The sequence below is a fragment of the Trachypithecus francoisi genome, unplaced genomic scaffold, assembly GCF_009764315.1.
Source record: "Trachypithecus francoisi isolate TF-2019V2 unplaced genomic scaffold, Tfra_2.0 Lachesis_group11, whole genome shotgun sequence".
NCBI classification, from domain to species: domain Eukaryota; kingdom Metazoa; phylum Chordata; class Mammalia; order Primates; family Cercopithecidae; genus Trachypithecus; species Trachypithecus francoisi.
This window is the reverse complement of record NW_022681456.1, coordinates 122,748,699-122,769,041: the sequence shown is the minus strand read 5'-3', so window position 1 is coordinate 122,769,041 and position 20,343 is coordinate 122,748,699. Positions and strand designations below refer to the sequence as shown.

General features: G+C 34.1%; 2 protein-coding genes across 6 annotated transcripts in view; one reads left to right on the top strand and one right to left on the bottom strand.

Annotated features, from left to right (window-relative positions):
- KLRF2 (killer cell lectin like receptor F2) overlaps window positions 1-4,841 on the bottom strand; it is a 25,033-nt gene extending 20,192 nt beyond the window's left edge. For 2 of the 4 annotated variants that reach the window (XM_033223449.1, XM_033223450.1), the window contains exon 1: window positions 4,244-4,839. In XM_033223449.1, coding sequence (XP_033079340.1) covers window positions 4,244-4,343 — 100 coding nt within the window. In that variant the 5' untranslated portion in view covers window positions 4,344-4,839. Of the gene's footprint in view, window positions 1-4,243 lie in introns of all 4 variants that reach the window. The other 2 variants (XM_033223448.1, XM_033223446.1) reach the window with 2 other exon arrangements.
- Window positions 1,632-20,343, top strand: CLEC2B (C-type lectin domain family 2 member B). Of its 2 annotated transcripts, XM_033223466.1 has the most exons (6): window positions 1,632-1,951; window positions 2,105-2,296; window positions 10,343-10,423; window positions 15,582-15,745; window positions 19,061-19,164; window positions 20,143-20,343. In XM_033223466.1, the coding sequence occupies exons 3-6, from the start codon at window positions 10,345-10,347 to the stop codon at window positions 20,249-20,251; spliced, it is 456 nt and encodes a 151-aa protein (XP_033079357.1). In that variant the 5' UTR covers window positions 1,632-1,951; window positions 2,105-2,296; window positions 10,343-10,344; the 3' UTR covers window positions 20,252-20,343. The 2 variants fall into 2 exon arrangements, with proteins under 2 accessions (XP_033079357.1, XP_033079356.1); XM_033223465.1 differs by lacking the exons at window positions 1,632-1,951; window positions 2,105-2,296 and adding an exon at window positions 9,433-9,456.

The following is a 20,343-nucleotide window of genomic DNA, read 5'->3' as shown; positions in this document are numbered from 1 at the left end:
AGGGAGAATATGTAACTTTGTCAGGATTAGAGAGTCCAACATTTAGAAGTTTCTAGATTTTTAAAATTTTTGAGAAAAAAATTGTGAAAAATCACTATATAAAAGATGGAAAGTATTTTTAATACTTTAATACTTTCATAGATGATGAAAGTATTAACATACTTAGAAAATACTTAAAATACTTAAATAATATAGAAAATGGGATTTTTCTATATTATTTTGAAACCCATTTTACTTATTTATATACACATTTGTATGTGTATGTTTCTCTCTCTACACATATATTTACATATATATAATATCTTAAAAGTCATCATAAGGAAACAAATAAATCCATAAAAATGGGAAAAATATTTAAATAGGTCATTGAAAAAAGATGTATGAGTTACCAACACGCACATGAATAAATGCTCAATATATCATCAGAGACGTACAAATTAAAATCACATCTAGATTCTACTACACACCTACTAGAATGGTTAAATTGAAAAACATTGGGCATATCTAATGTGGCTATTGATGTGCAGCAAATAGAACCATCCAATATTAATGTTGGGAATGGCACAACTTTCTGGAGAAATATGCATTTATAAAATAAAACATACATTTTCTATCTAATCAGCAGTTTCACCTCCAGGTATTTCTTCAAAAGATTAAAAAACGTGTCAATAGAAAAACTTTTGCATAAATGTTTATTTTGATCTTACTTATGATATCCAAGAAGTGGTAAAAGCTCAAGGTAGTAATGGATACATTTTATTATAAAATGGATAAAAAATATTTTATATTGATACAATGAAATACTACTCAGTAATAAAAAGAAATGAACTGCTGATCTATGCAACATGGATAAAACTCAAAAACATGCTCAGTAAAAGACATCAGACTTATAAGAATTACCAACTGTGTCATTCTGTTTACAGGAATTTCTAAAACCAGCAAAGCTCATGTTTATTGATAGTGAGTTGGCTGCTGCCTGGTTTCAGGGGTGAGGATGAACCGCAAAGCAGTGGCAGGGAACGTTTTGCTGTGTTGAAAACGTTTTCTATCTTAACTGTTATATCTTTACTGTTTTCCTTTTTGGAACAAAACTAAATTTCACTCAACCATAATTGAGTAATCTCTATATTTTTCTAACATTTCTAATAGTTCTTCGGATACAATCTTTTGTTAACAACAAAGGTGGAATATATTCATTTCCTCATGAATTTTCTGTCTTTTTTTCTCTCAAAAAATGAGAGGAGCAATTTTGTTATCTGTCCTTTCCTTCTGCCCAGAAATGATTAAACCTGTATTTCTTATTCTCTTCATATTTTCTTTCTTTTAATTCCTTTGTACTACAGTTTCTTCTCTAGTCTCATTTGCTTTTCGTCTTAAAGTTTCTCTCTCAGAACAAATGCAGTGTTAATCCCAAAGCCACTTGTGGGACACTGGCTTCTTCTCCTCAGTTTCCATCCTAATATATTTGTTGAGGGGTAATTCAAAATCACTGGGAAACTGATTAGAGCAGATTTGAAAATAAAACTGTGGCTTGGTAACTTAGCAAAAGCATAATGGCAACGGCGTCATCTTGTATGCTGAGGATAACATTCTGGGCCCTTTGTTACTTTCGTTTTCTGTTTTCCCTCTGTGTGTGTTTGTGTGTGTGTGCTCACACCCATAAGTGTGACTGTGCACACAGTTGTCTTTGAGAGAGCGATAATAGTTTTTGTTTTTCTTTCAGTAGCCAAAGTTTAAACCACTGCTTTTTCTTTGATTCTATCGCTTTTAAAGTGATCTTTCTTAACACAGGATAATAAAGCAGTAATGTCCTGAAGAATGCTGTTTAATTAATTAGCATCAGCCTCTCCTACAGCTCTGGAAGGATACCAGTTCTGTACCACTCCTGGATGAATCAGCCACTTGAGCAATTTTGTGTTCTGTAGTTCAGATGAGAATCCCCGTTAAGAACGTAAGAAAATATGTGTTTATTCTTCAGCTTTAAATTTTTATGTCACAACTTCCTTCCTCCTTGGCAAGCTTTTTTTTTTTTTTTTTTTTTGACGAGAAGAAAATTGTAATAAAACAACAGTGTGACCAATAGATATCCCTTGATCACTTCCAGTTTGCAAAATGCTATTTAGACTTTGAGTTACTCTTCAAACGTGGTATACCTCTAGTTTGGAGCTGTATTGTAAAGACAAGAGCAACATTTTCATATTAAAGTTAAATCAAGTTATAACTTTGAAGAGAGGTTCTGGAAGACATGACACAAAGCTGCTAGCAGAAAATCAAAAAACTGATTAAAAGAAGCAAGGTAAGAACATTTTTGTTTGTTTAGATTGACCATTATTTATTGAAACTGTGATGCATAACGTTAAAGTCTTTGAGAAAAGAAATACATTTTGTGCTTTCTTTTGTGAAGCTCGAAAATTCCTTGTTATAACAACAAGATTGAGATTTGTATGTGACTGTTTTGTCCTAATAAATTCAGACTTACTTTACATTATTTGAATTACAATGGAGAAGGTTTAACCATGACTTAAAACTGTTCAAGATTTAGTTTCACTTTTACTAAGTATTTTATAAAACAAATACTTGAGAAGATGTTAGCTATGATCCAGATACTCATACAGTTCTCAGAATGCATACATAATATGAAAAATTTAGCTAATATTTCTAATATTTTTAAAGATTGTTTTATTGGATGGTGTAAAGATACTCCGGGCTTTAGGAGTACTTAACGGAAAGAATATATCCCTTTCCTACTCTTACTAAGGAATTGCTAGTATTCCGATATCCATGGAGACATCTTTACCAACCCTAAGAAGGATAAGGAGAGAAAATGTTTTAAAAAATACACTATGAAACAACGTGATAGCACTGGATTTATTAAATCACAAGTTCAGAATATGTAAGATCCAAACTACATCGTTGGGATTTCAACAGGGTTTATTTATGTCAAAATATGTGAAAGAGAAGAGGCTGAAACTAAATGCATTCAATACAACAATCTATGATTTAGGGATTTAGGGACTGTGATGAGGTTTAAGCATTTCCCGTTTAACTAAATGTCAACCTACCAGTGCATGCTACCATCAAAAAAATTATTGCTGTGGTACAATAGAGTGCATACTTTATCCTTCCTCCCTTATTTTAACCAGTTTTATAATTCTACCTAAAGTTAGATAAAAGAGGTTTGGGGGGAATGAGATCAATATTTGATGGTAGCATATAATATCATCTTAATCAAAAGTTTTAAGAATGCCTTCCAGCCACTAGTAAAACCAGTGTTATTTTCTACTTTCAATCAGTTGTATAAATTTATACATTTGTATATAAATACATTACATAATACAATATTATATATCATATTACATATGAATATATTTTAAAAGTTACTGAATAATATATTCAGTATAAGATTGTATATATTATACATACATATATATCTGAAATTATGAACATCATTTTAATAGTAGTGATTTAGGGCAGTGTGATATAATTCAGTTAGTTTTTAATATATATTTTAACAAATATTTTATTTGCTCCACTTATCAATATTTTGTGGTTTTTTTCTATAGCTATTAGCTAAGAAAAACAGTATTCTGTTTGATTTTAAATGCACTGGTTACTCTGCATCTTTCTTATCTTTCCTTAGAGAGCAGAATCAAACACAAAATAGTTGAGTCAGTGAAACTTTTCTATGGGGAAAACAATTGCAGTCCTTAGTTGTTTAGATTATAAATTTGAATGTGGAAGTATTTTAGTTACACTGTTAATTAAATCCATTGTTCTCGAACTTTCTGGGGAAGCGTTCTTTTATGCATAGCCTCATCAAACGTTAAGAAGGCTCAGCAACTTTGAAATTCAGTTTCAATATCAGCTTCACCTTGGGAGATCACAATTTTTTAATTTTTTGAAAGGCAGCTATGCTAACCACATTCTACCAATGCTACTATTTTTTTTTTTTGATAACTCATGTAAATAATTACGGCCTCCTAAATAAGTATTGAGAATTCAGTAACAATGAAAAGATTCTGGGAAATAAAAAATAAAAAGTGAAAACAACTTACAGTGAGTGTAAAAAGCTAGATTTCAGAGCTCAGGAAACGGATTAAGTAGAGAATGAACACATACTAGATTTAAATTTGTACCTACATATTCAGAAGTGCAATAAATGTTGAATTCATTAGTTATTTAAATAAAATTAAATGTTACTTCAAGTCTCTATCCCACTGAATGGACAGGACGGGTTACTTACTTTCTGTCGTTTGGTGGTATTGAGAGTGAGAGATTTCTTCCAAGGTTATATGAAGTTTCCCAGGTTTGATAAGGCATCGAAGTGTTATAATGGTCTCCATTCATCAGTTGCCACTGATTACATCTGAGAAGACCACGTTCCAATATAAATTATCTCTTCGGGTCTAGTTCTGCTATTTTGCGCTGCACTCATAACAAAAGCCACACTCTGGTTTTTTTTTTTTTTTTTTTTTTTGCCACATTTAAAGTACAATCGTCTTTTTTGAAGCTGGGGTCATCTGTACATAAGATCTACCATCTCTGTATACACCACCAAGTGCTTATACTCTAATACCTTGCCAACTTTGCAACTGAAAGGCCTCCTATTTTCCCCTGCATCTGCAAATTGTCATGTCTCATATTGTCAGGATGTGCATTGCCCTTCTACCTACCTGTTAGCTCAGAGTTATTTCCTCTGTTTTAAATCCCGTCGCATTTCTCAGAAACATTACTTCAATAAGCTAGATTTTTTTAAATTGAAAAGGCCGTTGATTTAAGCAGCTTAGGGTTTTCTTTTCAACAGTCATTCTGGAAGAAAGAGTATCAAAATGGTCTGACTACCTCCTTCAAATAACGGATATGAAACTGACTCAAAAAATACTTCTACTTGCTGCAAATGTAAATAAACTTTACACTCTTAACACACACAAAATAATTAAAATATTTAAAAACAGTACAACTACAACACAAGAAAAAAAATAGCAAAAGTTACCTTTTATTTACTTCCTGTTGTAACTATACTTTCTAAAAACATAACACACATATGCTCTTTAATTAAAAAAAATAGAAGTGATAGTAGTTAATGGATGAAGAGATATAGGATCAAATGGGGATAAGAAAATACAATTACATGCCACAAAGGTTTGATCAAGATTTTGAAATCATGGTATCTCTAACATCTATCTTTTTACATTATGCCAATTCATGGGGAGAAAAACGGAATGACATACTGACATATTTACTTGATTCATGGCATGGAAAAGGGAGAAACAACTTCCTGTCTTGTTGATACCTGAGGTTTAAAGAAAATTAATAAGTAATTCATGATATTAATAAGGTTATATATGAAAGATAAGAAATCTCATCAGAAAGATCTTGGACTGAAGTTCTGAACTGAGTCATGTACGATCCCAAAAAGGATGACCGTCATCCTGACATGATTATACAGTCATATATATGTGTGTGTATATACATATATATATGTATACATATTTGTGAATATATATATTCTGTTTCTTCTCTTTCTTGATCTTTGCTATACTAAAGATAGGGAGATTACATCTTCAACATCATTACTCATTATTGGTTCATTGAGCTTTTCTGTTTCCTCATGTTTCAATCTTGGAGATTGTGTTTGCGCAGCAATTAATTTGTTTTTGCTAGAGTTTCCAATTTTTGGCATATAGTTTTTTGTAATAATCTCTAATGATTCTTTGTATTTCTGTGGTATCAGTTGTTGTCGGTGGTGGTGGTGGTGGACTGTTTTTAATAGATATAGGTTATTGCTATGTTGCCTAGGTTAGTCTTGAACTCCTGGGCTCAACCAATCCTCCTACCTCAGTCACCCAAAGTGCTGGGATTACAGGCGTGAGCCACCGTGCCCAGCCCTATGCAATATCAGCTGTTTTTTCTCCTTTTTTTTTTTCTTTTGTTTGTCTGTTTTTGTTTCTGATTTATTTGAATTTTTCTCTTTTTTTCCTTTGTCTAGCTAAAGGTTTGTTGATTTCGTTTGTCTTTCATTAAAATGGCTTTTCATTTTTATTTTGTTAATCTTCTATGTTGTTGTTTTAGTCTCAATTTTATTTATTTCTGCTCTGATTTGTGACACTTCTTTTTTCTACTAATTTGGAGTTTGGTTTATTCTTGCTCTTATAAGTCCTTTAAGTTCATTGTTAGGTTATTTATTTGAAGTATTTTTACCTTTTTTAAAAGGCATTTATTACTATAAACTTCCTTCTTTTTATTGCTTTTCTGCATTCCACAGATTTTAGTTTATTGTGCTTCCATTTTCATTTGTTTCAAGAAATTTTTAAAATTTTCTTCTTAATTTCATCATTGACTCTTTGGTCGTTAAGGAGCACATTATTTAATTTTCATGTGTTCATGTAGTTTCTGAAGTTTCTGAAGTTATTGACTTCTAGTTTCATCCCATTGTGATCAGAAAAGATACTTGATTAGATTTCTACTTTTTTGAATTGTAGAGACTTTTTTTTTTGGCTTACATTGTGGTCTATTCTGGAGAATGCTCTAAGTACTGATAAAAAGAATGAGTGTTCTGCAGCAGTGCTTCCATACGTGTCAGCTGGATATATTTGGTCAAGTGTGCAGTGTCACTCCAGTATTTTTGCTGATTTTCTGTTTAGATGATCTGTCCATTGCTCAGAGTGAGGAATTAAAGTCCCCTAATACTATTGCATTGCAGTCTGTCTCTCCCTTTAGATCAATGAATGTTTGCTTTATATACTTGGGAGATCTGGTGTTGGGTCCATAGAGTTTTAGAACTGTCATATCCTCTTGCTGAACTGACCTCTTTAGCATTATATAGTGACCTTTGTCTCTTTTTAAAGTAGTCTTTGTTTTGTAGTCTATTTTATCCGTTATAAGTATAGCTGCTCCTGCTTTTTTGGTTTCTAGTTGCATGGAATATCTTTGTTCATTACTTCAACTTTCATTATCTGTGTGTCTTTATAGGTGAAGCAGATTTCTTGTAGGCTGCATACAGTTAGGGTTTTTTCTTTACCAATTCAGCCACTTTAACTTCATGCTTTTTTTTTTTTTTGAGACAGTCTTGCTTTATTGCCCAAGCTGGAGTGAAGTAACATGATCTTGGATCACTGCAGCCTCCAACTCCTGGATTCAAGCGACTCTCCTGCCTCAGCTTCCTGAGTAGCCAGGATCACAGGCGTACACCACACACCTAGCTAAGTTTTCTATTTTTAGTGGAAACGTGGTTTCGTTATGTTGGTCAGGCTAGTCTTGAGCTCCTGACATCAAGTGATCCGCCTGCCTTGGCCTCCCAAAATTCTGGGATTACAGGCATGAGCCACCGTGCCCGGCCTGCACTTTATGTCTTTTAATTGGAGAGCTGAGTTCATTTAAATTCAGTGTTATTATTCTTAAGTAAGGATTTTCTATGGCTATTTTGTTGCTTGTTTTATGGTTGTTTTTAAATTTCTCTCTTTTTTCTTTTCATACTGTCATTCTCTGTGGTTATGTAAGTTTCTCTGGTAGTATATATTAATTAGTTGCTTTTTATTTTTAGTGACTCTATTATAGGTTTTGCATTGCGATGACTATGAGGCTTGTAAAAAGTCTTATAGATGTAACAAGTTATTTTAAAGAGATAACAACTTGACCGGACCCGGTGGCTCACGCCTGTAATCCCAGCACTTTGGGAGGCTGAGGCAGGTGGATCACGAGGTCAGGAGATCGAGACCATCCTGGCTAACACAGTGAAACCCCGTCTCTGCTAAAAATACAAAAAATCAGCCAGGTGTGGTGGTGGGTGCCTGTAGTCCCAGCTACTCGGGAGGCTGAGGCAGGAGAATGGCGTGAACCTGGGAGGCGGAGCTTGCAGTGAGCCGATATGGCGCCACTGCGCTCCAGACTGGGCGACAGAGCGAGACTCCATCTCAAAAAAAAAAAAAAAAAAAGAGATAACAACTTACATTACAAAGAAAAGAACAGCAACAAAGGACAAAAACACTTTTACTCCACCCTCACACATTTTTAATTTAGTTGTCCCAGTTTACATATTTTTTTGCCTACCTCTCAACTGGTTTCTGTAGCTATCATTGTTTTTGATAGATTTGTCTTCTGGTCCTCATACTAGAGATGTGAGAAGATTGTGTACCATAATTACAGTATTAGAGTATTCTGGGTTTGTCCATACATTTAATTTTATCAACTGTTTTCTAGTCATGTGTTTTTTTTACCTTTAGGCTGAAGAACTCCCTTTAACATTTCTTAATAGACATGTCTGGTGGTGGTGAAATTCTCAGTTTTTTGTTTGTCTGGGAAACACTGTCTCTTCTTCATATTTGAAGGTTAGCTTTGCAGGACACAGTATTCTTAGATGGCAGAGGTTTTTGTTTTGTTTTGTTTTCTGTTTGTTTGCTTGTTTGTTTTGCAGCACTTAAAAAATGTCATCTCTGTTCCTCCTGGTCTGTATGGTTTCCACTGAGATGTCTGTTGTCAGGTAAATTGGAACCCCTTTAAATGTTATTTGTTTGTCCTCTGTTGCTGATTTTAGAATCCTCTCTTTTTCCTTGACCTTTGAGAGTTTGATTATTCTATGCCTAGAGATAGTCTTGTTAGAGTCGGAATCTGTTTGGTGTTCTCCAATCTTTATCTACCTGAATTTTTATCTCTTTCTCAAGGTTTGTAATGCTTTCTGTTATTATTTCTTTGAATAGGCTTTATACCCTTTGCTCTAGCTTGACTCTCTCTTGAACACCAACAATTCTTAGATGTGGTCTTTTGCATAATTTTCTATAACATGGACGCATTCTTCATTCATTTTTATTATTTTTTCTCCTTTCCTTTTGCATTTTCGAAAGCCCATCTTCATGCTCACTGATTATTTCTTCTTCTTGATCCATTCACTTTTGAGAGCCTCTAGTAAAATTTTCAGTTCAGCAAATGTATGTTTCAGTTCCAATACCACTTTTTGATCTTCAAAAATTATTTCAATCCATTTGTTAAATTTCTCTGATAAATCTCTGAATTGTTTTTTGTGTTATTTTAGAGACCAGTGAGTTTTATTAAAACTACTATTTTCACCGGGCGCGGTGGCTCAAGCCTGTAATCCCAGCACTTTGGGAGGCCGAGGCAGGTGGATCACGAGGTCAGGAGATCGAGACCATCCTGGCTAACATGGTGAAACCCCATCTCTACTAAAAATACAAAAATCTAGCCGGGTGTGGTGGCGGGCGTCTGTAGTCCCAGCTACTCGGAGACTGAGGCGGGAGAATGGCGTGAACTCGGGAGGCGGAGCTTGCAGTGAGCCAAGACGAGATCGCGCCCCTGCACTCCAGCCTGGGCGACAAAGCGAGACTCCGTCTCAAAAAAAAAAAAAAAAAAAAAAAAAAAAAAAAAAAAAAGCAAAACAAAACAAAACAAAACTACTATTTTCAATGCTTGGTACAAGTGCTCTCATATTGCCATTTCATTAAGGTCTGTCTCTGGTTCGAACTTTGTCCATTTGGGGATATTACAGTTCCCTGTTTGCTGTTGTTTCTTATGGATATTCATCTATGTCTTTGTGCTGAATGATTTCACATGGCTTGTTGTGGTTTATATTGAGTATGTTTGTTTAAATATTCTTTGTAATTTACCTGTTGATTTTTTTGGAGAGGGGCTAGGTTTCTGCCTCCTTGTTAAGACTATATGGTGCCTTAACCCAGGTTTGCCTTGGTTCTAGTAAACAATTAGAGTGCCACCCATACCAAATGGGGGAGCTTCCAAAGGGGATATCCCAGTAGTGTGGGAAAACTGACTAGGAGTTCCAGCTCAAGAGACCTATGCAACGAATTTCCTATAGCATTATGCTGCTCGACGGCCACTCTAAGTTGGCATCTCCTTTGGCCAAGTAACAGAGCAGAGTTTCTGGTACTGGGGATGGTAGTCCTGCCCCCCGACTTTGTCTCTGCATGTCCTCTTTCAGGCAGCCCTGATGCTTCCCAAATGTTAAGGCAGGGGCAAGTTTCCTGCCAGGGAATTCAAGCTGATGGGGAAGCTGGTTATCCATCTTGATCTCACTTTTTCCAGTATAGAAATGATGTTTGTATGCCCTTGGGTACCAGGAAGATTGCAGGGAGAGGCCTCATGGATGTGGAAGTATAATTCTCTTATTATCGTTATGGAGTTTTTTGTTGATTTTTCACTTTTCTGTGGCTGCAGGAATTGTCTCCTCACATTTGAGTTCTGGGGCATTGCTGGTGAAAATCACAGCACTAATGTTTTGTTGTTGTTTTCTGTGGGAGACATGAAAGCCAACTTACTTTTATGCCATCATTTTGGAGCCAGAAGTATCCTAAAGGTCTTTATTTTTATTTTTCAGGTATGATGACCAAACATAAAAAGTGTTTTATAGTTGGTGCTGCTTTAATAATAATAACTAATACTATTGCTGTATATATAGGTAAGTTACATCCTTTATTTTATTTTTCATGGCTTTCTATGTGTGATCCTATTCCTTTCTGTCTCAGTCATGATCTTTTCTCAGTATCTCATTATCTTCCCATTATACATGATAACATTTATTTGGTACAAATGAATACATTTTATTAATTACATGACCTATGTAAGGCATCAGAGATACCAAAATTATTGTGGTAAAATTATTCACCCTGATAATCTCACTTCTATTCAACACTTTCTTGCCTATGTTAATCACTATGTTGACTTCTATTGCTATAGGTTAGTTTTGCCTATTAAAAAATTTTATATAAATATAATCAATTGTAAATATATATAAAATAAAATATGCAATTTGCATGTATCATAAATACAATCATGTAATTTTTATGTATCTTTGTATCTTTTTCCTTTTATTCAACATTATGTCATAATAGGTAGCAGAAATTCATTAGCTCACTATTATAGAAAAAGGTTGATTTTTTTTTTTTATAAAAAGACCCAGATAGTAAATATTTTATACTTTTTCGCCATACGGTCTCTGCTGCAACTACTTAATTCTTCATAGAAACACAGCCATAGAAAATGCATAGGTATTGACCACGGCTGTGTGTCAATAAACCTGAACATGGAAATATAAATATTATAAAATTTTATATGTCACAAAATAGTGTTCCTTTTTAATTATTTTGATTACTTTCTTTCTTTTTAAAATGTAAAAGGTATTTTTACCTGGTAGTTGTACAAAAACAGAAGGTGAGCTGAGTTGGCCTCAGGCTGTATTAGCAGATGTTTAGTGTAGTGTATTCACTGCTATGTATCACTTTTGATGAACATTTGGATTGTGTTACATTTTGACTATTGCAAACTGGGTGGTTTTGAACAACTGTATAATTTTATATCTTTTGTCTTTTAATGAATACTGGAAATAACTTGAGATATACTTATAAGAAGAATTATTAAGCACAGAAAATGCATAGATTAACTTAAGTGTATTTTACCAAAAATAGTAGACAATCTCAGCAGAAGTTACCAATTGCTCCATGCCATGTCAATGCTTTATTGTTGGTTTTATCAATTCTTGCCATTCCAATGAGTGCATGTTGTTACTCGATTTTGGCTTTAATTGACGTGTTTCTGATGATCAGTACTGTTCAGTACCTTCATAACTGCTGTTTATTTAGGTGTAATATTTTGTGACTGGAATGTTTCAGTACTTTCCCTATATTGTAGTGAGTTAGCTGTCTTTTTCTGCGTGGTTCATAAGAGCTGTTCAATAGTCTAGATGAGACTCTGTAGTTGACAGGTATTGCAAATATCTTCTTCAGCTGTGAAGCTGAAGTTTACCCTCTGTATCATGTCTTTCAATCAACAGAGCTTCTGAATTTTAAAGTAGTGTAATTATGTCTTTCCCTATTGCCACTACATTTTTCATCCTATGAAATTCACTTTACTTCAAAGACAGAAAAATATTTTTGTAGGGTTTCTATTTTCCTTTCACTTTCCAAAACATAATCCTCTTGAAATTTATTTTTATAAATATTAGAAGATAGATATTAGGATGCATTATTTCCCATTTAGTTAAACTTTCAACCTGAAACAACTTATTGAAAAGACTATACTTTCCCTATCTAACTGCAGTTGGTCTTTGTCATCAATCAACAGTGTAGGTGAAGGTCATTTTTGCGAAAATTTGATTACATTAACTTACTCTATTTTATCTATGTTTGTGTCTATATCATTCTATCTTAACATTGTCAGTTTATAATAAGTCTTGATGTTTGGTTGTTTAAATGTTTGAAAGTTTTATTTTTATTCTTCAGGTTTACCTGGAGCATTTTAGATCCTTTAAGGTGCCATATAAATTATCTGTAATTTTGATTGAGATTGCATTAAACCATAGTCAGTTTTCATGGAGCCATTATCTTAATATTGAGCCATACATTTAAAATATTAATTTGGTGTTCCATAATTGCTGCCAGCAATTTATGTAGCTTTCATAATAGATTTCACACACATCCTTTTAATTTATTTTTTAAAGACTCGATGCTCTATAATGCAATTGTAAGTAACATAGAAGTATTTTCATTAACCTTATTTTCCTATTTAGTCTGTTGCTGGCCTATAAAAATTATCGCTATATATTTAATGCATACCTATGTAAGCCTCGTATAGCAAATTTGCTATAGTTAACTATTCATTTTCATAAATTTTCTTCAGTTTCTTTTGTGGGTTCTATGTAAAAATTTACATTATCTGAAAATAATAATTGTTCTACCTAGTCTGTTGGAAACCTTATGCCTTTTTTATTCATTGTATTCTCTTATTTCACTGGCTATAACTTCAAGTACAAGGTTGAATGTAAGTAGTGACAGCTTACATGTTTGTCTCCTTCTTAAATCAATAAAGAGGTTTTTAATATTTCCCAATTAAGTAGTAGCATTTGCAGATATTCTTAATCAGATTAAAGGTGTTGTATTTACTTCCCTTTAATTTAATTTAAAATGTCAAATGCTTTATCTTGATCTATTGAGATACTTCCTTTTCTCTGCTAATATGTAGAGCTACACAGATTTTGTAATATTAAGATAATCTTCAATTTCTGTGATAGATTCAACTTGATCATAACCTATTAACCTTTTAACATTCTTCAATTAAACGGAATAGTATTTTGTTTAAGATGTATGCACATGTATCTTGTGTCTTCGTAAGAGATCGACCTATAATTTCTCTTTCTTTCAATTCTATTGTCAGGTATTGATGTGATTATGATGGCTTTTAATATTTGATTGGAAAGTATTCCCTCCTATCCTATTTTCTGAAAGAGTGTGTATAACGTTGCTATTATGCTTTTCCTAAATGACTAGAAGTATTTCTAACTGAAGCCATCTGGACAGGGGGATTTCTTTTTGTGCAATTTTTTAAAATTAAAGATGCAATTTTTAACTAGATATAGTATTATTTAGAAATACTGCTTTTATCTTGTCAGTTGTGTTAAATTGTGTTCTTCCAGAAATTTCTCTACTTTTTCATTCTTTGTGTTGCCAATTTGTGTTTTTATCTCACTTTTACATTTTTTAAAATCAGTTTTCCTAGTGGTCAATCTTGTTTTAGAGTATTCAACAAAAGTCATCTTATGACTTTAAACTTTTCTTCTATTTGGCATTAATTTTTTATTCAATTGATTTCTGTTCTTTTTGTTTTTTAAATTGTGTCTTTTTACTTTGGTTTTAATTTATCACTATTATTAACTTTGTAAGGTAAGATAATTATCTTTTCAAAAAGTCTTTCATCATTTCTAAAACATAATCTTAAGCCAATGAATTTTCCTGTAAGCTTTAAGGGAGTTGCTGTGTCCCGCAAGTTTAGTTGAATCCCAGAAGTTTGGATGCTACTGTGTTTTGAGATCATTGAAGACACACAGGATTTTGATGTAAAAGATTATGGTCACAGCAAAATTTGTCTATCTAACATATAACAGGTAGAAAAAATTTTATGTCTTGTCATGTTAGGTCAAATGACAGTAGTTTAGGACTTATTAGGACATTTATATTCCTTTCAACTTCAACTTCAGTGATATATTTTCCTGGAGGCACCAGAATTATTCTACATGTAAAGGTCATCCCTACCATTTCTGGGTAAATGAAATATAATGAAATCATAGCATGATCTAAGAGTAACACAAACACTAATTTATATTAGTATATGAGAGAGAGATATACACATATGTGTATATGTGTATATATACCCTTATATGTATACATACCTATATACATATATATACACACTGTGTATGTATATAAAATTTTATCTTCTTTTTTCGTTTTTTTTTTTGAGACGGAGTCTAGCTCTGTCGCCCAGGCTGGAGTGCAGTGGTGCGATCTCGGCTCACTGCAAGCTCCGCCTTCCCGGATTTACGCCATTCTCCTGCCTCAGCCTCCCGAGTAGCTGGGACTACATGCGCCCGCCATCTCGCCCGGCTAGTTTTTTGTATTTTTAGTAGAGATGGGGTTTCACCGTGTAGACCAGGATGGTCTCGATCTCCTGACCTCGTGATCCACCCGTCTCGGCCTCCCAAAGTGCTGGGATTACAGGCTTGAGCCACCGCGCCCGGCCATAAAATTTTATCTTCTATAGACTCTTGGCACCAGATGACTATAGGTGATAATTTAACTATTTTGCCACTGTGCTCCACTGCCATCAGCATTCTATTTATAACTGGTACTTGGATCGATGCCTTTAAAGTGAATTATGTTTAAAAAGTAACACCATATCTCATCCTCAAGGTTCTGTTTCCTTAGAATTATGTTTGGTACCAAAAACTGATTCAGTCTGGGTGTGTTCCAAAATACAAACACATATTATGAGAAGAAGGCTTTAATATAGAAATTAGGGATAATGTGAATGTGGGAGCATCTGGAAGTGATGCATAGCTGAAGGCTGGGGCTGTGCTACAAGCTGGATGAGAAATGATCACTAATAATATTGGCATAGCACACTAACACATTTGGAGGAATGTCTAAGAAGCTAAGATATCTAGCTGCCAAGACTGCAATAGGGGAACACATGGAAAGACCTGTGAAGTTCTTATGCTCATGGTCTCCAGGAATTATACCTTCTGCTTTACTTTCACCTTCCAAACCCCCTGTGAGTTCCATTCATTGGCTAACCCAGAGCTATACAGTGATGGTGATTCTTAGCTGACAACAACCAGTCCAACTTATTTTGTATTTTGCTTTATTATTTTTGTTGCTTCTTTGTAGATTAAATCATGTATTTAGATTCATTGGTGACTAATACAAATTATTACTTGGATTACTCTTAGTTAATGCTAGGACTTCCTTTTATTTCATTTACCCAGAAATGGTAAGGGTAAGTTACACAAGTAGAATAATTCTGGTGGCTCCTGGAAGACCTGTATATCACTGAAGTTGAAGTTGAAAGAAATATAAATGCCCTGATAAATCTTAAACTACTGTCATTTGACCTAACATGACAAAGATATAAATTTTTTTCCAACCTATCATATAATACATATACAAATTTCATAGTGACCATAATCTTTTACATCAAAAACCTGTGTACAGTGATCTCAAAACATATTTTCAGTAGCATATTATTCTATATGGTCCGTAAGATATATATATTTGTCTCATTTCCAGTTAAACTAATTCAAGATTCTCAGAGTTTTTGCCCATATGGTTGGATTGGTTTCCAAAACAAATGCTATTATTTTTCTAAAGAAGAAGGAGACTGGAATTCAAGTAAATACAACTGTTACACTCAACATGCTGACCTAACTATAATTGACAACACAGAAGAAATGGTAAGTAATTTAATATACATTCTTTGTGAATTTTCTTGAGTCAGAACATTAGAAATATTCAAATACCATCATAATCTTGAAGTCCTTTCACTCATGCCTATCTATGCAGAATATTGAAGGTGTTCAGAATATGCCATGTGACGTAAAGGTGAAATACCTAGTGATGCTTTGTTTGAAGAATGGAAGACTAACATCAAGTAGTAGACTTAATATCTATCTTTATATTTTAAAGAGTGTACACAGAAGAGCTTGATAATGTTTGAAAACATTTTAAGAGCCAGTACTCCCCCAAGAAAGGAGAATTGTCTGAGAAAGGAGGGGATTCTCCATTCTACCTCCTGAGAGAAACTTTCCTCTGACTTCTCCATTTTGTTTTGCTGCCTGTCTCTGAGGTCCCATGGCAGCTCCCATTAGAATACTCTCTACCAGTAATGCAATAGAGAGGAAAATCAAAATTTCTGCCTAGACCAGAGTATAAGTTTTCAGTGAGCAGATACCATGTCTTCTCTGAAATTTTATCCTTAACATTATTGCGCAAAGCAGGTACAAATGAAAAGTCTAACGGATGCTTGTTGAATAAATTTTGATTTACATGACAAAATCTCTATGAATAAAAAGGCTCTCCAAGAACTTTAACAAGGGATTAAAAAACTGCACCTCTGCATTTGTGAAATTTGTTCTTTCCCCTAGTCATTTATATTGTAAACATACATGTTTACTTACCTTTGTTTGGTCTCTTTAAGAATGAAAAGAAAATATAAGAGGTAATATGACTTGATTAAAAATATTTTTTGCAAATAATTTGCTGTTGAGAAGTGTTTCAGTGAAAAGCAGAATAGCACAACAGTCGACATTTTTTTTTTTTTTTTTTTTTGAGACGGAGTCTCGCTCTGTCGCCCAGGCTGGAGTGCAGTGGCCGGATTTCAGCTCACTGCAAGCTCCGCCTCCCGGGTTTACGCCATTCTCCTGCCTCAGCCTCCCGAGTAGCTGGGACTACAGGCGCCAGCCACCTCGCCCGGGTAGCTTTTTGTATTTTTTAGTAGAGACAGGGTTTCACCAGGTTAGCCAGGATGGTCTCGATCTCCTGACCTCGTGATCCGCCCATCTCGGCCTCCCAAAGTGCTGGGATTACAGGCTTGAGCCACCGCGCCCGGCCAACAGTCGACATTATTAAAAGACAATTGTGGTGAACCCTCTGTGGTGAATAAGTTTATTTATGCAATCTGCCTGAAGATTGGTTCAAATTTAAATTCATGTGAATCAGGCAGAGCCAATTTATAGGTCAGTGAAAGGAAACAAAACGATTTTGCAAGAAACAAAAGGTAATAAAATGTTGAAAACTAGATGAATTAGGAGTAGATATTGCAAATCAAGAATTAAGGTGCAAGCTTAACATCATAGGAAGGGCTTCTGTAGTCAATAATGTCACTGCTGAATTTTCAAGAGTATTGAGAAATACTCTGACTGTTTCTTACAGTTCCTCTTGGTGGAAAGAAAGCTAAACTAGCAGTGAGATGGAAAAATAATGAGTGTTAATAAAATGAAAGATGAAGAAATGTAAAGACAATCAATATTAAAATAAATATATCCACTGTAGGAATATTGTCTGCAAAGATTGACTAAATAAATAGTGAGGATCATGGAATGTGAAGACCAGAAGTACATAAAAATAATTAGTTTTGAACTTAAGAGAAATCTTCAAATCTATCAAGGAAGAATGCTTGTACTGTCTGGATGAAGAAAAAACACTGATCATAACATATCCTGTTATATTTTGAAGATCATGGATGACCATATGTACTACATACACTGGCAAAATTTAAGTGAGAAACAGAATGAAGCAAAGCTGTCTGTGGAGTGGAGAAGAAATTTGCATAAGAATTTTAATAGATGATTTAAAATAGTTTAATTTAAATGTGAACTTTAATTACAAAATAATATGAGATAAAGTTTATCTTACAAAATATTTTTATATCTATTTCCACCTATTTAGAATTATTGCACTTCTAACAAGGGGCTAAAATGGGGCAAGCTTTTATTGAGCAAATAATGTTAACATTTTTCACAGAGCAGGGCTAGGAAATACATCTCCCAGTTCTCTGTCACCAAGACCAGTCAAGCTCTCGCCTGAAGCCTTTCCTGAAGTTCTTTCCTGAGTCTAGACTATGAATTACCCTCTTCTCCTTGGCCATCTGCATTTACACGGAATATTCTACTCTTGCCTTAGAACACATCCTGTGTCAAAGTTTCCCTTAAAAACTCATATGTTTTTTTCTGTAAGTTCCAATTCCACATTGTACTTATTACACTCATAACTTCTCCATATCTAGTAGAATATTTTCTAACATTATGTTTACGTTACTTTCCTGTAAATGAAGGCCTTTGAATGTAGGACGGCGTTTTTATTAATCTGTTTATTTGTAAAGCCAAAACTTAGCCCAGCTAATTTTTTTTTTCAAATTAGCTTACACAATGCTGTGAAGATAGTGTATTAAAATGTCAAAAGTTACAGGTGTAACTTTTGTAAAGTTGGAGTAGATAGGATTTGACCATAGCGTTGTGATCTGGCCTAACTCCTTTATATTTATCTTAAATTGAAAAATAGAGTGATGCAGTGTGAAGCTCATAGTTTCCAAGCTGTTTAGTAGCAAAGTAGCCTCCAGGACTTTAATATAACTCTATGATTAAAGAAAAAGGTCGAGGGTTAAGCAAGGGCGAGGTAAGTTAAACAATGCATCAGCGGGAGAAATGTCAGGAAAAAAGCATTGTATTTATTTGCGAATTATGTATTTGGAAATTTAAATGTTTAGCAGAAAAATAAAATTTGATAATTAGGTTCTAAAGAAACTAGATATATGAGGATGTGTATGTGTGTGTATTTACGAGTGCAGTTTGGGGAGATAAACTGAAGTAAAACATAACACCAAAATGAAGCTACTACTATTTACTGGGAAGTGGACAAATAGTATAATAAATATCTGGTAATTGGAAATGCCTTGCAAGAGCTCAATTTCAAACTTGGCTTTCTAGGAGCTTACAGTTTGAAAACTGTGAAGGAATAGATTTTCAAATTGAACATTTATCAATTTGGAATCATATCTAAAGAAAATGTATCTAACATACTTGTTTCACAAAGAAAACTGAAGGTCAGAGGAAAAATCAAGTCCTTTTTAAAAACTCCATGGCTATTGCCTAGTGAAGCCAGGAGTTGAATAATTGTTGCCTTGCACTTCGCAACCTACAGAACAAGAGGTACACAGTAGGTCGTCATAAAAATTGGCATGTATGATTTTGAAATTAACTTTGTCTCTAAAGAATTTTCTTAGGCGATACAAATGCAGTTCTGATCACTGGATTGGTCTGAAGATGGCAAAAAATCGAACAGGACAATGGGTAAATGGAGCTGTATTTACCAAATCGTGAGTTTATTTTTTTCCGGGATCACTTAAATTTAGATAGTGCAGCCTTCTCTAGGACTTATGCTTTAGCTAAAATTCTCCAGAGCCCAAGATTTTTGTGCATGTTAGAAAGATGGAGGGGAGATTGAATATATATTGAGATTCATTCAAGGAGGCAACCATGAAGGTTGGAAATTAAGATATAAGGGAACAGATCTCCTAGTTGGTTATTTTGGAAATAAAGACCTGAGATTCATATACACAACTCCCCCCACCCCAATTGAAACTTTCATCTGATAATAAACTATCTTGTCCAATTATATGACTCTTCTTTAAACTTTTTGTAGCCTATTTTCTGATGTCTTTTACAGTTCAATTTCAATTTGATGTTCATTTTAATCTGATTTTATTTGCAATTTCGCTATTATGCAATTTGTCATGGGCTTCATATCTTTAGCATTATAATTTGGAAAATGTGTGTACACATCCCAAATGGTGACTCTCAGTCACTTAGCCACTTAGTTTATGTTAGAGTTTCTCAATAGAAACACTACTGATATTTTGTACTGAATACTTCTCTGTCGTGGAAAAGGGGCACTTTTCTTTGTGCATTGTAGGGCATTGGCAGCATCCCTGGATATACTATCCACCCTACTTGCCTTCTGCCTCTGCTTGTGACAATAAAAAAACATCTCCAAATATTGTCAAGTGTCCCTTGGTTTGGAACCAAAATCACCCCTAATTGAAAACCATCGGTTTATGTGAACTGGTAGCTCCACTGATTACATGTAACCAACCTAATGCCAGTTTAACATGTACAAATTCTTGGAAAAGAAACTCTTTTGATCCAAATTAGTATAGGCATTTCAACACTAGCAAGAGAGAACTGTGTGACAGCACACCTTTCAGCACTTTAGACAAGTAGGATTTTTGTTTAAAGGTGTTGGTGGGCAAGGAAGAAATCACATGACTCCGTAATGGTTAACCCCTTTGTTGCAGGTTTGGCATGAGAGGGAGTGAAGGATGTGCCTACCTCAGTGATGATGGTGCAGCAACAGCTAGATGTTACACAGAAAGGAAATGGATTTGCAGGAAAAAAATACACTAAGTTAATGTCTCTGATAATGCGGAAAACAGAAAATAACATTATTAAGTGTAAAACAAAGCATTTTTTTAATTAAACAAAGGTGAAGTTTTGTA